Raw genomic sequence first — 14,088 nt, forward strand, 5'->3', positions numbered from 1 at the left:
AATACTCAAACACATTTAAGACACGAATATAACAATGTCAGGAAATGCTATGCACGCTCCCATTGGCATCACTGTGTGGAAAAAGGGGAAAAAATGCACCTGGTGTTGGCATAGTTTGTTGGCAAAATTTTGCGGAAAGTTTCCTGTTGAGCAATGTCTAACAAAAAAAGTTAGAAAATGCACTAAAACAAGCATTGTGCACCCTAGCTTTTTAGCATTCCCATCTGTGAGAAGAAAAAAAAAAACATTTGGATGTGTGCATGGTGTAATAAGTTGGGAAATGCTCTTTTAATAGATTTCCTGTGAGGAAAAAAAAGTCAGGATATGCGCTAAAACAAGTTTTAAAATTTGGATACCTGTGATTTTTTTTTCTGCCATTTTTACATGCATGCAGTCTCCTTAGACCCTTTGATACCATCAGTCACATGATGGTGACAAACCCAAGGTCCGGGGGCCAGATCCGGCCTTCTTCATCATTTTATGTGGTCCGCAAAGTTTCTGGCTAAAATAGTTCATTCTTTTTTTTTTTTTTAAGAGTTATTTTTAAGAGTTTAAGACCACCTGCAAAAGTTGTCTTGAACTCTTAAAAAATTATTAGAAACCTCTAGTATTTTTTCGTTACAAATCCCCTTTTTGGTCTTACAGTGTGATATTGCTGTGCTTTGTAAAGCGCCTTGGGTTTTGTGAAAGGCGCTACATAAATGTAAGCATTATTTATTATTATTTTTGAGGAGTCTGGTCTTTGATTTCCAAACCTGCTAAATGTGTGACGATCATACTTCAAATTCATTTGACTCCACAGTCATAACGGCCCTCTGAGGGAAACTATAGATACATTGCGTCCCATGATAAAAATGAGTTTGACACTCCTGTTTTAGGCATTTATTTATGTATTTATTTATTTATCCATGGTTCATTTATTTTTATTTCAGTATAGGACTCCTATAAGAACACGTAGATGTAATTATATAATTGTTATATACCTGTAGATTAATTTAATTCATTGCGTCCATTAAAAATACAAAAAAAACAAAATCAAAGTTCCAATATTGGGACGAAAAAAAAGAGATCATAGTCTGCATTAATGGCTGTAGATGTCAAAGATTAATTTTCACTGAGCCGGCAGTGAATATGCCTTTGTTAGTGAAAAAATTCCTTTTGACTGGGCTGGCAGTGAATGAGTTAATGAAGTGTACGTCGTACGTGCTTTGTATTGCTATCTTAGGCCCACATGTTTCTAATGGAGCTCATATTAGGGACAAGTGAGGATGGGATGGATCACAATCTGGCCTTTCTTAGAAGAGGCATCAGAGAGTGTGTGTGTGTGTGTGTGTGTGTTTGCGAACGTATGTGTGTCCCGCCTCCTGGCTTCTTTTATCTCCACGGGAATTCATTTAGGGGGATTGGCTGCTCCGTTACAAGGCGAGTCTGTTGGGGCCGGAAACATCGGTGCCGGATGCGTCCGACGGGGCCATCAGACAAGATGAGATTGAGTCCGTATAAAAAGGGGGTGCGCTAACCTGGCTGCCGGATACTCGAGGAAATTAGTGAGGAAAGCGATTTGGGAATGTAGCTTTGTGTTGGAGTCGGGATTCGATCGATTCCCAAGTAGAGATGGACCGATACCAATAATCAAGAAGGCCGATACTTGGAATCAATATTCATTTGCCGTAAAAGAGAAAAAAATTTGAGTAAACTAGTATAACCGTAGTTCCATCAACTAGAATGTGCAAGGTATTATTTTTTTTTTCCGAGGTGGGGGTTGGGATGTACTCCTCATTGTTCCACAGCATTTCCGAACCTCTGAGGAATTCTTCCTGCAGGAAGTGTGCTTCATAAAATCAATTCCACAGAGCCTCCTGGCCAGCGTCCACTCTCTGTGACCTGCCCTGCACTTTTACCTTTCACCCCCCTTGAGCAACTCTCTCATTAGGGAGGCACGCTTGCACATATGCACACACTTATGTCCAAGCTGACCTCAAAAAAAAAAAACAAAAACAAAAAAAAAAAACTATATATATATATATATATATATATATATATATATATATATATATATATATATATATATATATATATATATATATATATATACATATATATATATATATATATATATATATATATATATATATATATACATATATATATATATATATATATATATATATATGTATGTATATGTGTGTGTGTGTGTGTGTGTGTGTGTGTGTGTGTTTTTATCGATTAGCATATTGCAAAAAATCTTCTACTTTTCAAAGGAACAAATGACAATAACAAAAATAATGGCATTAAAGTAATTTTGGTTATTTTTGCATGCAAAACATATCTGTCGGAAAATCCTGAAGATAGCGTTTCTGATGTCCCAAATAGGTCTGGATGTTACATGATGAATAAATATAACAAGAAACAGTGGGCACTGGTGTTTATCTTGAGTGGGATGAGCGAGAGAAAAAAAAAAGAAATAATGTAATCATTGTGTGTGCAGTCTTTTGCTATTGTCATGTCTGACAGGAACATAATAAACATCGCAAGAGATTTACATGATGTGTTTAAGTGCTCCCTCAGCTGCCGTATTTTTGGCTGGACTACAGAGCGCAGTTGGCATGCATTTATTTTAGTGCATCACGTTTATTCTGTTGCTTTTTTTTTTTTTTTACAGCCTAAATGTGCAATTAAATAAGAACCTAAAGGCCTCATTTTACTTGGGCAGATCGCTGTTGCTAGGCAGGTTTCGTGGGGCTCAATTTTAAACCAATGGGACAAAAGCTTTTAACTCATTAAAGCCCAAGGAGATTTCACCTTTTTAAGATACCAGACATTCAATCCCAGGTACTTATTTATTGTTTCAATTTTGAAATGGCATAATGTCTAAATGACATAATTAATTACTAAAGATAAATAAGAATTAAATTAACTGGTTACTTTATGTAAAAAAAATACTAAAGCAATCCATTATTTTAGGTAATTACAGTAAGTGCCAGTACTAAAGTAATTGATTATTTGGGGTAATTAAGGACTAGAATAATCAGTCATTAATTAATAATTATTAATTATTTATTATAATATAATCTACAGGTATATAACAATTATTTATTATAATATAATATTTATTATAATCGTTTGCAATCTTCAATGAAAGACGACTGATTAGTTGTATTTCAAAATAAGAGATTTGCTTTTACTTTGGAAAACAACAATCAGCATTTTTCAACGATTTTCTGGCACCCCTAATTTGATCATCGTCTCGAATATTTTCGGATTTTTGTTGTCTGAGAACAGTTTATGCAACAGCTTATATTAAGAATCCATCCATGGCTTCCTGACCGTTTTTGAGGAGGCTTTTGTCTGAGAGAATTAGTCAAGCAGGATTTCCTTCCTTCCTTCTTTCCTTCCTTCCTTCATGGCCCTGCCCATCTTTACATTGTGTTGCACGCTTCCTGATTTCACAGCAGCGGGCAAGGAGCCGAAGTGGGAGAAATCACCACGTGAGCAGCCCAGAGGAGCTGTCTACAAGAAAAAAAAATAGGGAAATAGGGAACTTCCAAATCGTTTTTTTTCTTTGATGATCCGATTAAGATTTTACAGTGTCTGTCCGCAAGAACTTGCCTGAGGAAATGACGCTAGTCACGCCATTCAACCCCAAATTTTCTCGCCTAACATCGCCAGCAAAGCTAATCAGGGAACTCATTTTGAATGATTGTTATAGTAAATAGAGAGCTAGCAAGCTTTTTATAGAAACAGCTGTTTAGCATTCTTTTCCCGTGTCTGCAGGTATTAGCTTAGCTGGCTAAATGTCTTTGCCTCACCTTAAAATTGAGCATTCTGGTTGACTAGCTTAGCGGTTCTCAAATGGGGGTACGGTTACCCCTAGGGGTACTTGAAGAAACTCCAGTGGGTACTCAAGCCTTTAAATAAAACACAAAACACATGCAAAAATCCTTTAAAAATAATTATTGAATGAATTGTTTGAGCAAAATAGAAGTTCATAAGAGAAATTTTAAGTTCAGTATGTTATTCAATTTCATTATTTTTAAAACCCAGACTCTCTCTATAATGGTTCGACCCACGTGCCGCCTCTCGTTTCCTGTCAAGCTAACTGACAACCGCCCTCTTGCTCATCCCGTTACGGTAATTACTGTAAGCAAGAATACGGCCAATATAAAAATGCTCATCTGTGCGTGAAAGGTATAGTGAGGAAGATTTAGACAATTTTTCTTTACGCACAGCAGGAGATGCTGCTGGTGCTGCATTTACCATTGTCCGTAGCTATAACAAACATGTCCGCCTCCGGAGAAGTGCCCCCCCTCTCCATGTAACATAATTTAATGATAACCAGGCCTATGATTATATTTCAAACATAATGTTCATTTGCAAGTTTTACAATCATTTAATGTATTCCTTATAATAAAAAACGGTCTAAATTTTACACATTGTCCCTTAATAACTCGACTTATGCGACTGACAGATCAATCTTCCGCGAATTGAGTCGAGTAAATAATTAAATAAAAATTTTAAGTCACCGTTTTTTGGGAAGCACCCAAACATTTGGCCTTAAATTTTAGGGAGAAGAGTGCATTTTATACGTGGGGAATTACGGTAATACTTATTTAAGATTGAATGAGCTAATAATTTATCTGACTGTGAAACTCTTCTTTGATAGCCTGTGTATACATGTAATATACTGCCCCCTAATGGCTGAGGTGAGCAGCTGATTAATGGATTTCTATTAATTTCGCTTCAGAATTATTGTTTCAAGTCAAACCACCATTGTACGCTTTTATTTGCTTAATCTCAGGACATTTTATGTAAAATAAAATAACATCACAGTTTCTTCTCTCTATTCAAGCTCATTTGAAAGTTTTAAAGGTTAGCGCAAAACGTGACACGGATGGCCAACAAGGCTGGAATAGCGTCAGCGTACACTCGGATCTAGTTGGGATTCAGGCCCGGCCCGCTTCCAGACAGCCTGGATCTGTTGTTGCAGTCCAGAAATACTCCCCTCTGGACTTAGCGCCATCACGAAGGAGCGGCGGATGCAAACAATCGGCGCTTTGCTCCGCCGCGAGTAAATAAAAAGGCATTTGGCTGACCCAGTAAAAGCACAACGCAATTAGGCAAATGAAGTGTATATTTATGGGCCGCCCTGAAAACGGGCTTCGATTCTCAGTCGGCTCGGGTCCATAAATCCAATGAGTCAGCTTCCCATCTTGGATGTCTTCCAGGGCTTCACTTTCAACAAAATTACCCACAAAGCTTTGCTGCTTTTCTTCAGAAGGAGCATGTTGTTTTTCCCTCACTTCAACCTAATTCCGGGAATAACAAAATGTGAACCAATAACCAGAGCTAGCAAGAATGATTAATCATTTTATTTCTTTAAATTCATGTCTTGTCATTCTTCTATATTTTGATCTCATTTGCACTTTATTTTTTATGCCATATTTACCTGGAATATTTGGCCATTTTTGTATTTATTTTTTTAATATTTTGTCAGCAGATAGCATATGTGTGTATGTATGTATGTGTATATATATATATATATATATATATATATATATATATATATATATATATATATATATATAATAAATCTTTGTATATTGTATAATAATATTAATAATAATAATAATTAGATATATTTATATTTAGTATTTTTATTCTTTTTTGGTATTTTCAAATTTTTTAACTAATATGTATTTTAAATTGAAATTTGGAGTTTTTCATCCATTTGAATTTTTTTTTATTTGGGAAAAACGTTCTTTTCACATGTCTAATATTTAGTACTTCATATCTTTCTATTTTGTTTTCAAAAACTTGTTGTTATTATTCATTTTTTTAACAGTATTGTATTATATATGTATTTTATATATATTTTCCTTTTTTTAATTACTTTTTACATTGTTTTTTTTTTTTTTTATATACCTAGAAAATTTGGGCTTTATCATTTTGGTGCTCATAAGTGTCCCTAATTTTCTTTACTTGCGGCCAAATGTGTCCCCTTTTGCGATTACAACCCAGAATGTTTTGATGACTGCTAATGGGACTTGTTATCCAAAAAACGTACACTTTTTCCTCCCATGTTTCACGTCTGTAGCAGGAAGCTGGCCTTCCGCTCGGGCCCGCCACTAGAAAGCCTTCCAGAGTGTCCGTCCGCTGCGTGTTTGTACGTATTAGACTTGCTAATGGCATGCTAATGCCGACGAGTGTCAGGGAGTTGCGAGGCGAGACCGGCTGCAGAATGCTAATCAGTTTGTCGGACCTCAACAAAGAGCCTCATTATTGACCCCCACCCCCCGCCACAAAAAAAAAAAATCCAGCACTCACTGTTACAGTTTTTCTCGGAAGTCTTTCTCGGAAAGCTACACGTTAGCTCATGTCTTCTTGTTTTCCCACGGGTGAATTTTACATTGAGAGCTTTTTACTGTCAGGGTATTTTATGAGTCTTCATTGACTATATTAAACTTGGTCTGCAAACATCAACATCATTATCAGTGTCTGTGTACTCTTTCAGGTGTTCCTGCATCGACTGGAGCAATATGCCTCCACCAAAGTGGACAAGAACTTCACAGAGGAAACGGTCAAGGTTCGGAGACTTTGTTTTGGGCCAATATTTATGGTATTCTTAACTTTTTCAGTGCCAAGCGTTTTGGAAAAGAAAACCTCTCGAGGGCCAGTATAGTTCACATTTTCACTCACCTTTCAAGGCCAACAGAATATTGTGTGTTATGTCTATGTTAATTAATTTGGGTGCTGCCATATGAAAGATTGACTTCCATTCTTCAGTTATAATTGTTGTAGGTAATAGCTGTGTTGTAAGTGTGGAAACACTGCCATCCAATGGTCAGAGTTAGCACTACAGTGCTCAATTGGCTTATATTCGGTAAGCATTTGTCAAGGGTATCAGCTATTAATAAAAAAAAAATATTTGGCCTGCTAAAATTGTGTAGAAAATAAAGAATTATGAGGTATTTTGTGACCATTTCTTATGTATTTATTTATGTAGTTGTTTATTTATTTATTATTATTAGCATTTTAGTTTTGTAACATTAAGGTAATTGATGAATGCATTTTTAAATTAATTTGTTTTTTTTTTTTTTTTTTTTTTTAGTTTTTCTACCATTGTAAACAGTTAACGCAATACTTCCTCAGTCACTGCCATTGATGACTATAAACTTCAAGAACAACAAAATGAATGTAACAAATTTAACTTGAAAAATGAGAGGTCATATTTTCCCCACTTGTGGACCAGCAACCAAATGGGACAGAACATTTGGATTGAATTGCTCCCATCAAGAGACGGCATTTGCTCTTAATATCGCCTCAAAGCCTCCTCAGATCTCGCCGTTTCGATGTTTTAAATTACAAGATCAAAGCCAGCATAACAAAGACGTTGCATGCTTGAGATTTGCTCGTAGCCAGACGCTTCCTCCATGCCGCCATTTTGAAAACAGACCCTTTCTTCACTGTCTTTCTCAGGTGTTGTTTTCCAACATCGTGGACATCCTGGCCGTGCACAAAGACTTCCTTTCCATGGTGGAGGAGTTGCTGCAGCCCGAGCCGCAAGCTCACCACGAAGTCGGACGCTGCTTCTTGCACTTTGTGAGCGAAAACCCTCGAAATAATCATAAGTATGTGATTATAAGTATGCACGGGCAACAATTGTGGTCATTTTGCAGAGGCAGCGTTTCCAGATTTACGATGAATACTGCGGGAATCATGAGAAGGCTCAGCGGCTGCTGTTGGAGCTCAACAAGATCCGCAGCGTCCGTACGTTCTTGCTGGTGAGACGATACCCAAAAAGTATCACATCAAATGTATGCTTAAAGCGAGCACCTTTTGTTTATTTGTTCATGAACAGGCCTTTTAACTTGATAATTACATATCTGAAAAGCTCTCATCCAATCCTTTAATTTGAGATATTACTCAATGTGGCTTGTTGGAAGCATCCAAAACATGGAGGATAGGACTGGAGTTTGAGACCTTTCGTTGACCAAAGACAAACGTCCACTACAGTGGACATGAATGACTGGTTCTCAGCAGGACATTGGTTTAACATTTACTAATTTATAAAGCCGCCGTCAAGTCTTTTAATCTGAGATATAACGATGAGTTTAGTTCGACTTTTATAAAGGAAGGAAACGCATAATTTTTGTTCATTGTGTCATCTTGTGAGGAAATTTAGTTCCCTCCCGTAACTGCTGTCCAATGTTACTCTCTCACGTTCGAGTGAGCAAGACAGCTGAATCGTGTGGGTGGATTTCCACTTCCTGCCGCGCTCCGAGAGACATCCACAAGGGGCGCGTCACGGAGCCAGAAGAAAAAAAAAAAAAGTTGGATTCCCTCTGAGCTAATTTTCTGTTTCATCTGTAGAACTGCATGTTGCTGGGAGGCCGAAAGAACACCGAGGTCCCACTTGAAGGCTACCTGGTAGCTCCCATTCAGAGGATCTGCAAGTACCCGCTGCTGCTCCGAGTGAGTTTTCAAGCATTAATACCTATGGAATTATAAAGTTCCAATTAAAATTCCACCTCTGAGGTTTTTGGATGGTTAAGATGGCACGAAACTTCAATTTTGATTGGTAAAATTTACCAAATAAGTGCAAAAAAAATAAATAAATAAAGCATTTGATGTGCTCGACATGTCCACCAGGAGACAGTATAATACAGATACAGTTAACCAAACAAATAAGATTATTATACAACTGTAAGTGATTCAGCAAAATTCCAAAATAAAGGTCATTCTTTGTAGAAGATAAAGAATATATTCCTCCGAGTATATTATCTGTTATCTACAAGTTTGGTTTGACAGTTTGTGTTCAAATATCTGTTTAGTGAAGGTTTTAAAAGCAAACAAAAAAAATCCAGTCTTGATGCTAACACTAGCATGCTAATGGTGTTTTGCATTCTTGGTTAGCGCCACGCTAAGCGCACTTTCCTAACGCACAGCTAAACTAAGCTGCTCAAGTTTGCGAATCCTGAATAATCATCTGGCTCCAATCCCTAATCTAAAATTTCAATCGCTGGCTCCGAATGAACGTTTTCCTCGGTCCAGCTGTAAAGTTTTGGTTCGTACCTGTCCCCCACTACTCAAGTTTCCGCCTACGTGGGCGAAAGAAAAACCACGTTCAAAGGCTCGGCTCTCCTTCATCTTGTTTTCACGCGTGCGCCCAGCCAGACTGTCCAAACAGCCGCTCAGATACACACACATACGTAACAAAATAAAATAATTTGACGTTCGGATGTTTGAAACAATTCCAAGGTAATAAAACTCCCTCAACCGAATTCTGTCATTTTTTATCAGGAGCTGCGTAAACGGACGCCCAAGAAGCATGAGGACTACGCGCTGGTGCAGGAGTCGCTGCAGGTGATGAAGGCCGTTTGCTCCGGCATCAACGAAGCCAAGCGGCAGATGGAAAAACTGGAGATCCTGGAAGAGTGGCAGTCGCACATTGAGGGCTGGGAGGTACGTTTCAGACTCCGCCTCGGGTTTTTTTTTTTATGTATAATGAGGTCAGTCTGTCTGCTGCAAACAGTGGGGGTAATTGTGCAACAAAAAAAAATACCCGGTAGTTGCCTTGAGATGTTTGCCGTCTTCACAAAAGCTTCAGTTGTTTATGTTTTTATATATACAAGTGTTGCTGTACAGTTATTTGGCTATTTATACACTTTCTTATTTTATTCACGCACTAACGAGGCCATTTGCAGGAAATCAATTTTACAGGGGTAAGTAAAACAAAAGCAATTATGTTTATGGACACTGCGGACTATTTGTAACACTCAATGAACAAAAGGGGCAGGGGTTCATGTTCTACTTGATTTACTCTTAGTTTGAAAAGGCTATTGACAGCTTTAATTCACACATAGCAACCAATACAGTTTGCTAAGTAAAAAAAACGAAAACAAAACACTTTCTGTCACATAAGGAGAATGGGGCTCAGTGTTGGGCGTAGCCTCTGCGGTTTCCCCCCTCAATACTCTGTATTAATTATAAACACAAGCTCACTGTTATTTTTGGTCATCCCACTGCCAAAATTTTGGTCACGGCGGTCAATTCTATTCTATTCATTTCTCGTTTCAGGGCTCTCAAAGCTTGACATTTGATCAAAATTTGCGCTAAACGAAAACAACTTACTGTTCACTCATTCCCGATTTATCATCCCCCTCTCGGCTTGTTATTTCTGGCAGGTTAAAAGTAGAGGAAATGAGAAATGGGACGAAATGATGCTTTAAAGGTCTGCTTCGCTTTTATGATGGAAGGAATGAAGGTGACATGAAAATAACAAAGCAGCTGTTGGAACGCTTGACAGGGCGCTCATTAAACACTTGCTTTTTAAAGAAAAAAAAAGGACGGGTCACATATACAGTGGATATAAATGGCTTCAAATGCTGGGATGGATGGGAAATCAGGAAAATGTTTATTCTTATTTGTTCTTTTTTTTATATATATTTTGTTAATGTTGAAGTGTCAAAGTCAGATTTTTTATGATATATAGTAGTTATTATTATAGTGTGTTTATATATATATATATATATATATATATATATATATATATATATATGCATAGCAGTTATTGTATTTAATAATTTTGAAAATACTTATATAATTTAGTTTATTTTCAAATTAAGACTACTGTAGAAGCGATAAAAAAAACTTAGCAATGCAATATTAGTATATTAGTTTCTAGCATTAGTGTTCTTTGTAAAAACAAACAAAATTTAAGACTTTCATGAAGTTTAGTGTTGAACTGAACTGTTTGAGCAATGTTGCTTTTTTATCATGACTATTATACTAGTAATATTTATTTATTTATTTTTAAATGAGTCATTATGGTTTCATTGACCTCTAAAGACCAAACATGGAGGTAAAAGATGGATTGTGGCATGCCGATACTAATTTGAAGGGTGTGTGTGTCTGTGTGAGCGAGAGACACGTTTAAGGGAGCGTCTGGTGCTACAAAATGACTTGAACATCTGTTTGGGCTCCTTGGATGTTAAAAAGGTCCTGAAAGAGCAATAGAATATAAAAAAGGTTTGCGCGTTGGTAGGATTATTTTTAGCTGCAAGGGGGCCAATCAAACATGGCACGCTAGTTCCCCCGGGAGCAGGCAAGGTGAGGGAAAAGACATTTTCCTTGCATCATATAACACACACACACAGGATGTTATTCTATGGACGCCACTAGAAGAGGAAGCCAAGTGTGTGTGTGTTTTTTTTCACACCCCCGAGAGTTTGAACCGGAAAGGCCGGGCTTTTGTAATCTCCTCTCTTCCCCATGTGTGAATTTTCAATATTGTGCTGCATCCAAATGTCTCTTTAATGTGTGTGTGTGTGTTGTTAGGGTTCCAACATTACCGACACGTGCACGGAGATGCTCATGCACGGTGTCCTGCTGAAGATCTCCGCCGGAAACGTGCAGGAGAGGATCTTCTTCCTGTTTGACAAGCTCCTGGTCTACTGCAAGAAGAAAAACAGGTGGCTCTCCTTGAGTCGTCCGGGTTCTTTTGTCTCCTTGTTTGTATTATTTACACCTCTCGTCTTGTTGTGCGTGGGAACCTTGTTTTATTGTATAGGGAAGGGGGTGCGCCATCCATCCATTGCTTAAAAAGTTAAAAAAAAGACTGAGCCTTGAATAGCTAATAGTTTTTTTAAAGATTGTTTGTTGAGAAGAAGTTGTGGGTGGCAGAAAAAAAGAAAGTTCTGTTTTATGCATACTTGCGCCAACTCAAAGTTGACTTTTTTTGGGAGGTTTTGCAAGGAGAGGTGATATACAATTTCTTTCGAGGTGCATTGAATTAAAAGAAAGGCCACTTTAAAAAGACTTTTTGGGGAAAACGTGTGTGTATGTTGCTGGGGTGTGCCAAGTATCGGGATGTTCATAGAAGGAGTGTAGATTAAAAAGTTTGGAAAACATTGCTCTGAAAGTATTCCAAAATGCTTTTTCTGAGGAGAGGATGTGGGCCAAGTTTGTTGGAATGTTGAGGGAGGTGCGTGGCATTAAAAGTTTCGGAAACACTGCTCTAAAATTATCTAAAAGACTTGACTTTTGCGTGTGTGTGTGTGTGTGTGTTGGGGGGTGATGACTTTGTCAGGATGCTGAAGCACACCAAAAAGTTAGCATAAAAACTTTAAATAGGCTTTGTTTTGAATTTTTGTAAGCGTTTCCCTGAGCTGAGAGTGCACCGTTTCACACAACATAAGCTAACCCTCCATTTCTTTTATCCTCTAAGACGTTTGAAAAACAGCAAAGCAACCACAGAGGCTCCTCGCTACCTGTTCAGAGGAAGAATTAGCACTGAAGTGATGGAAGTGGAAAACATGGACGACGGCACGGGTAGGTCATTTTTATTTGGACCTTCTGTGATTTTTTTTTTTTTAACTGTTATATTTGTATTTTGAAATCTGTGTATTTAATTTCATTTGAGACTATTTATTTGTTTTTCTCAACACACCAGAACAAGTTCTCATGTTAGCGCTAATTGGTTACCAAACTTGCTTGTTTGTTGTGACCAAAAGTTGTTTAGTTTTATATTAGATTAAAAAAATATATATATTATATAGATGTATATATTGTATTTAAACAGGGCTTAGCTACTGATTTTATTTTGGTAGGTTTTTTTGACTGGTGGGTGGTTTTTGCTGTAGATGAGATAAATATGATGGGCATATAATCTTGATCTGTGCGAAAATGGCTTCTGGCATGTCGGACCACAGGGATGGCAGAGGCGCCAGCCATTCGCGCATCTTGTGCTGGGATAATATTAGGCGCTAAGCTAGCTAGCTACACACCAGCTTTTAGCTGCCTTTTGGCCAGCTAGTTTTGAATCGTCCTTAGTTGTCTAAACATCACTTGAAAGTAGTTTTTTAGTTCATTTGAATGTATCTATCTAATTTTCACTTTTTGGAGTTGTTTTATTGCTATACGCCACTTATACAGTACTTGAATGGCTTCGCTTTATGTGTCTCTTTATGTGTTCCTGCGGCCACCCGCTGGTCGCTTGTTTCTCTTGGCCGTTCGCAGCCTCTGATTATCACTTATATTTAAGTGGAAGCCATCATTTCCTCAACTCTCCGCATGCTTGCTCTCTATCGGGCGTGTTTGCTGAGTGATGGACGCAGCGGAGACTGTGTAAACACGGCGAGCAGGTGGCGGCCTGTGGGTGTCCTGCCAACACCACAGGCGGGATATTGGCTTAGCATGTCCAAGTGAATTACTACCCGGGTTTCCATATAATGTAGACATTTTCTTTCCCCTCCAAGCGCACTCTTGCGATGGAGGTTGACAAAATGGCCTTGAGATATTTTTAAAAAAAACGGCAGGCGCATTGTGATGATGATTGGTGGGGTTTAGTTACACACTCTGGATATTTGGTTGGACCACACATGAACCAGTAGATCCAAATAAGGTCTTTTGTCCACAAAAAGGTTGGTCCATAAGGGGTCCTATGGAACAAAAACAGAAAGTAGGTGTCTTTCTCTACAAAAAAATGGTCAATTGCTTCTCTTCTTTACACTCCCCCAACCTCCTTACAGCCGACTACCACAGCTCCGGCAACATCGTCAACAACGGCTGGAAGATCCACAACACAGCCAAGAACAAATGGTTCGTCTGCATGGCCAAGACGGCTGAGGAGAAACACGAGTGGCTTGAGGCCATCATGAAGGAGCGCGAACGTCGCAAAAGTATGTCATAACATCCCACATAAAACCCAAAGAGAGAACATCCAGGTGTCTCAATACTTTATGTGTCTGTAGGTCTAGCGTTGGGCATGGAGCAGGACACGTGGCTGATGGTGTCCGAGAAGGGCGAGAAGCTTTACCAGCTCATGACCAAAGGACACCTCATCAAGGACCGCAAACGCAAGCTCAGCACGTTCCCCAAGTGCTTCCTGGGAAGGTGAGAGTCACCTAACGCAAGACTCTACATCTTTACTCATCAGGGTGTTAGCGTTAGCATGCTAGCAAGATCCTCTCAGCATGCATTCCTCCCATGCCCATGGCGTTCCGCTGCGGTGTGTCTGCAAGGAGAGCGACAAGAGCAAAACGTGGTCGCCGGTCGCTGCTCATTCCCAAACCGCTGTGCCGTGTTAAA

General features: G+C 38.4%; 1 protein-coding gene across 2 annotated transcripts in view; it reads left to right on the forward strand.

The window, feature by feature from the left end:
- The window catches only part of prex2 (phosphatidylinositol-3,4,5-trisphosphate-dependent Rac exchange factor 2), a 36,144-nt gene that overhangs the window by 1,114 nt on the left and 20,942 nt on the right, over positions 1-14,088 (forward strand). For both annotated transcript variants that reach the window (XM_088402241.1, XM_088402242.1), the window contains 9 exons: positions 6,512-6,583; positions 7,477-7,599; positions 7,677-7,781; positions 8,371-8,472; positions 9,301-9,462; positions 11,338-11,471; positions 12,227-12,330; positions 13,530-13,679; positions 13,752-13,893. In XM_088402241.1, coding sequence (XP_088258367.1) covers positions 6,512-6,583; positions 7,477-7,599; positions 7,677-7,781; positions 8,371-8,472; positions 9,301-9,462; positions 11,338-11,471; positions 12,227-12,330; positions 13,530-13,679; positions 13,752-13,893 — 1,094 coding nt within the window. The remainder of the gene's footprint in view (positions 1-6,511; positions 6,584-7,476; positions 7,600-7,676; positions 7,782-8,370; positions 8,473-9,300; positions 9,463-11,337; positions 11,472-12,226; positions 12,331-13,529; positions 13,680-13,751; positions 13,894-14,088) is intronic.

Source organism: Hippichthys cyanospilos, chromosome 19 (genome assembly GCF_059441005.1).
Source record: "Hippichthys cyanospilos isolate Australia breed blue-spotted pipefish chromosome 19, RoL_Hcya_1.0, whole genome shotgun sequence".
Classification (NCBI taxonomy): domain Eukaryota; kingdom Metazoa; phylum Chordata; class Actinopteri; order Syngnathiformes; family Syngnathidae; genus Hippichthys; species Hippichthys cyanospilos.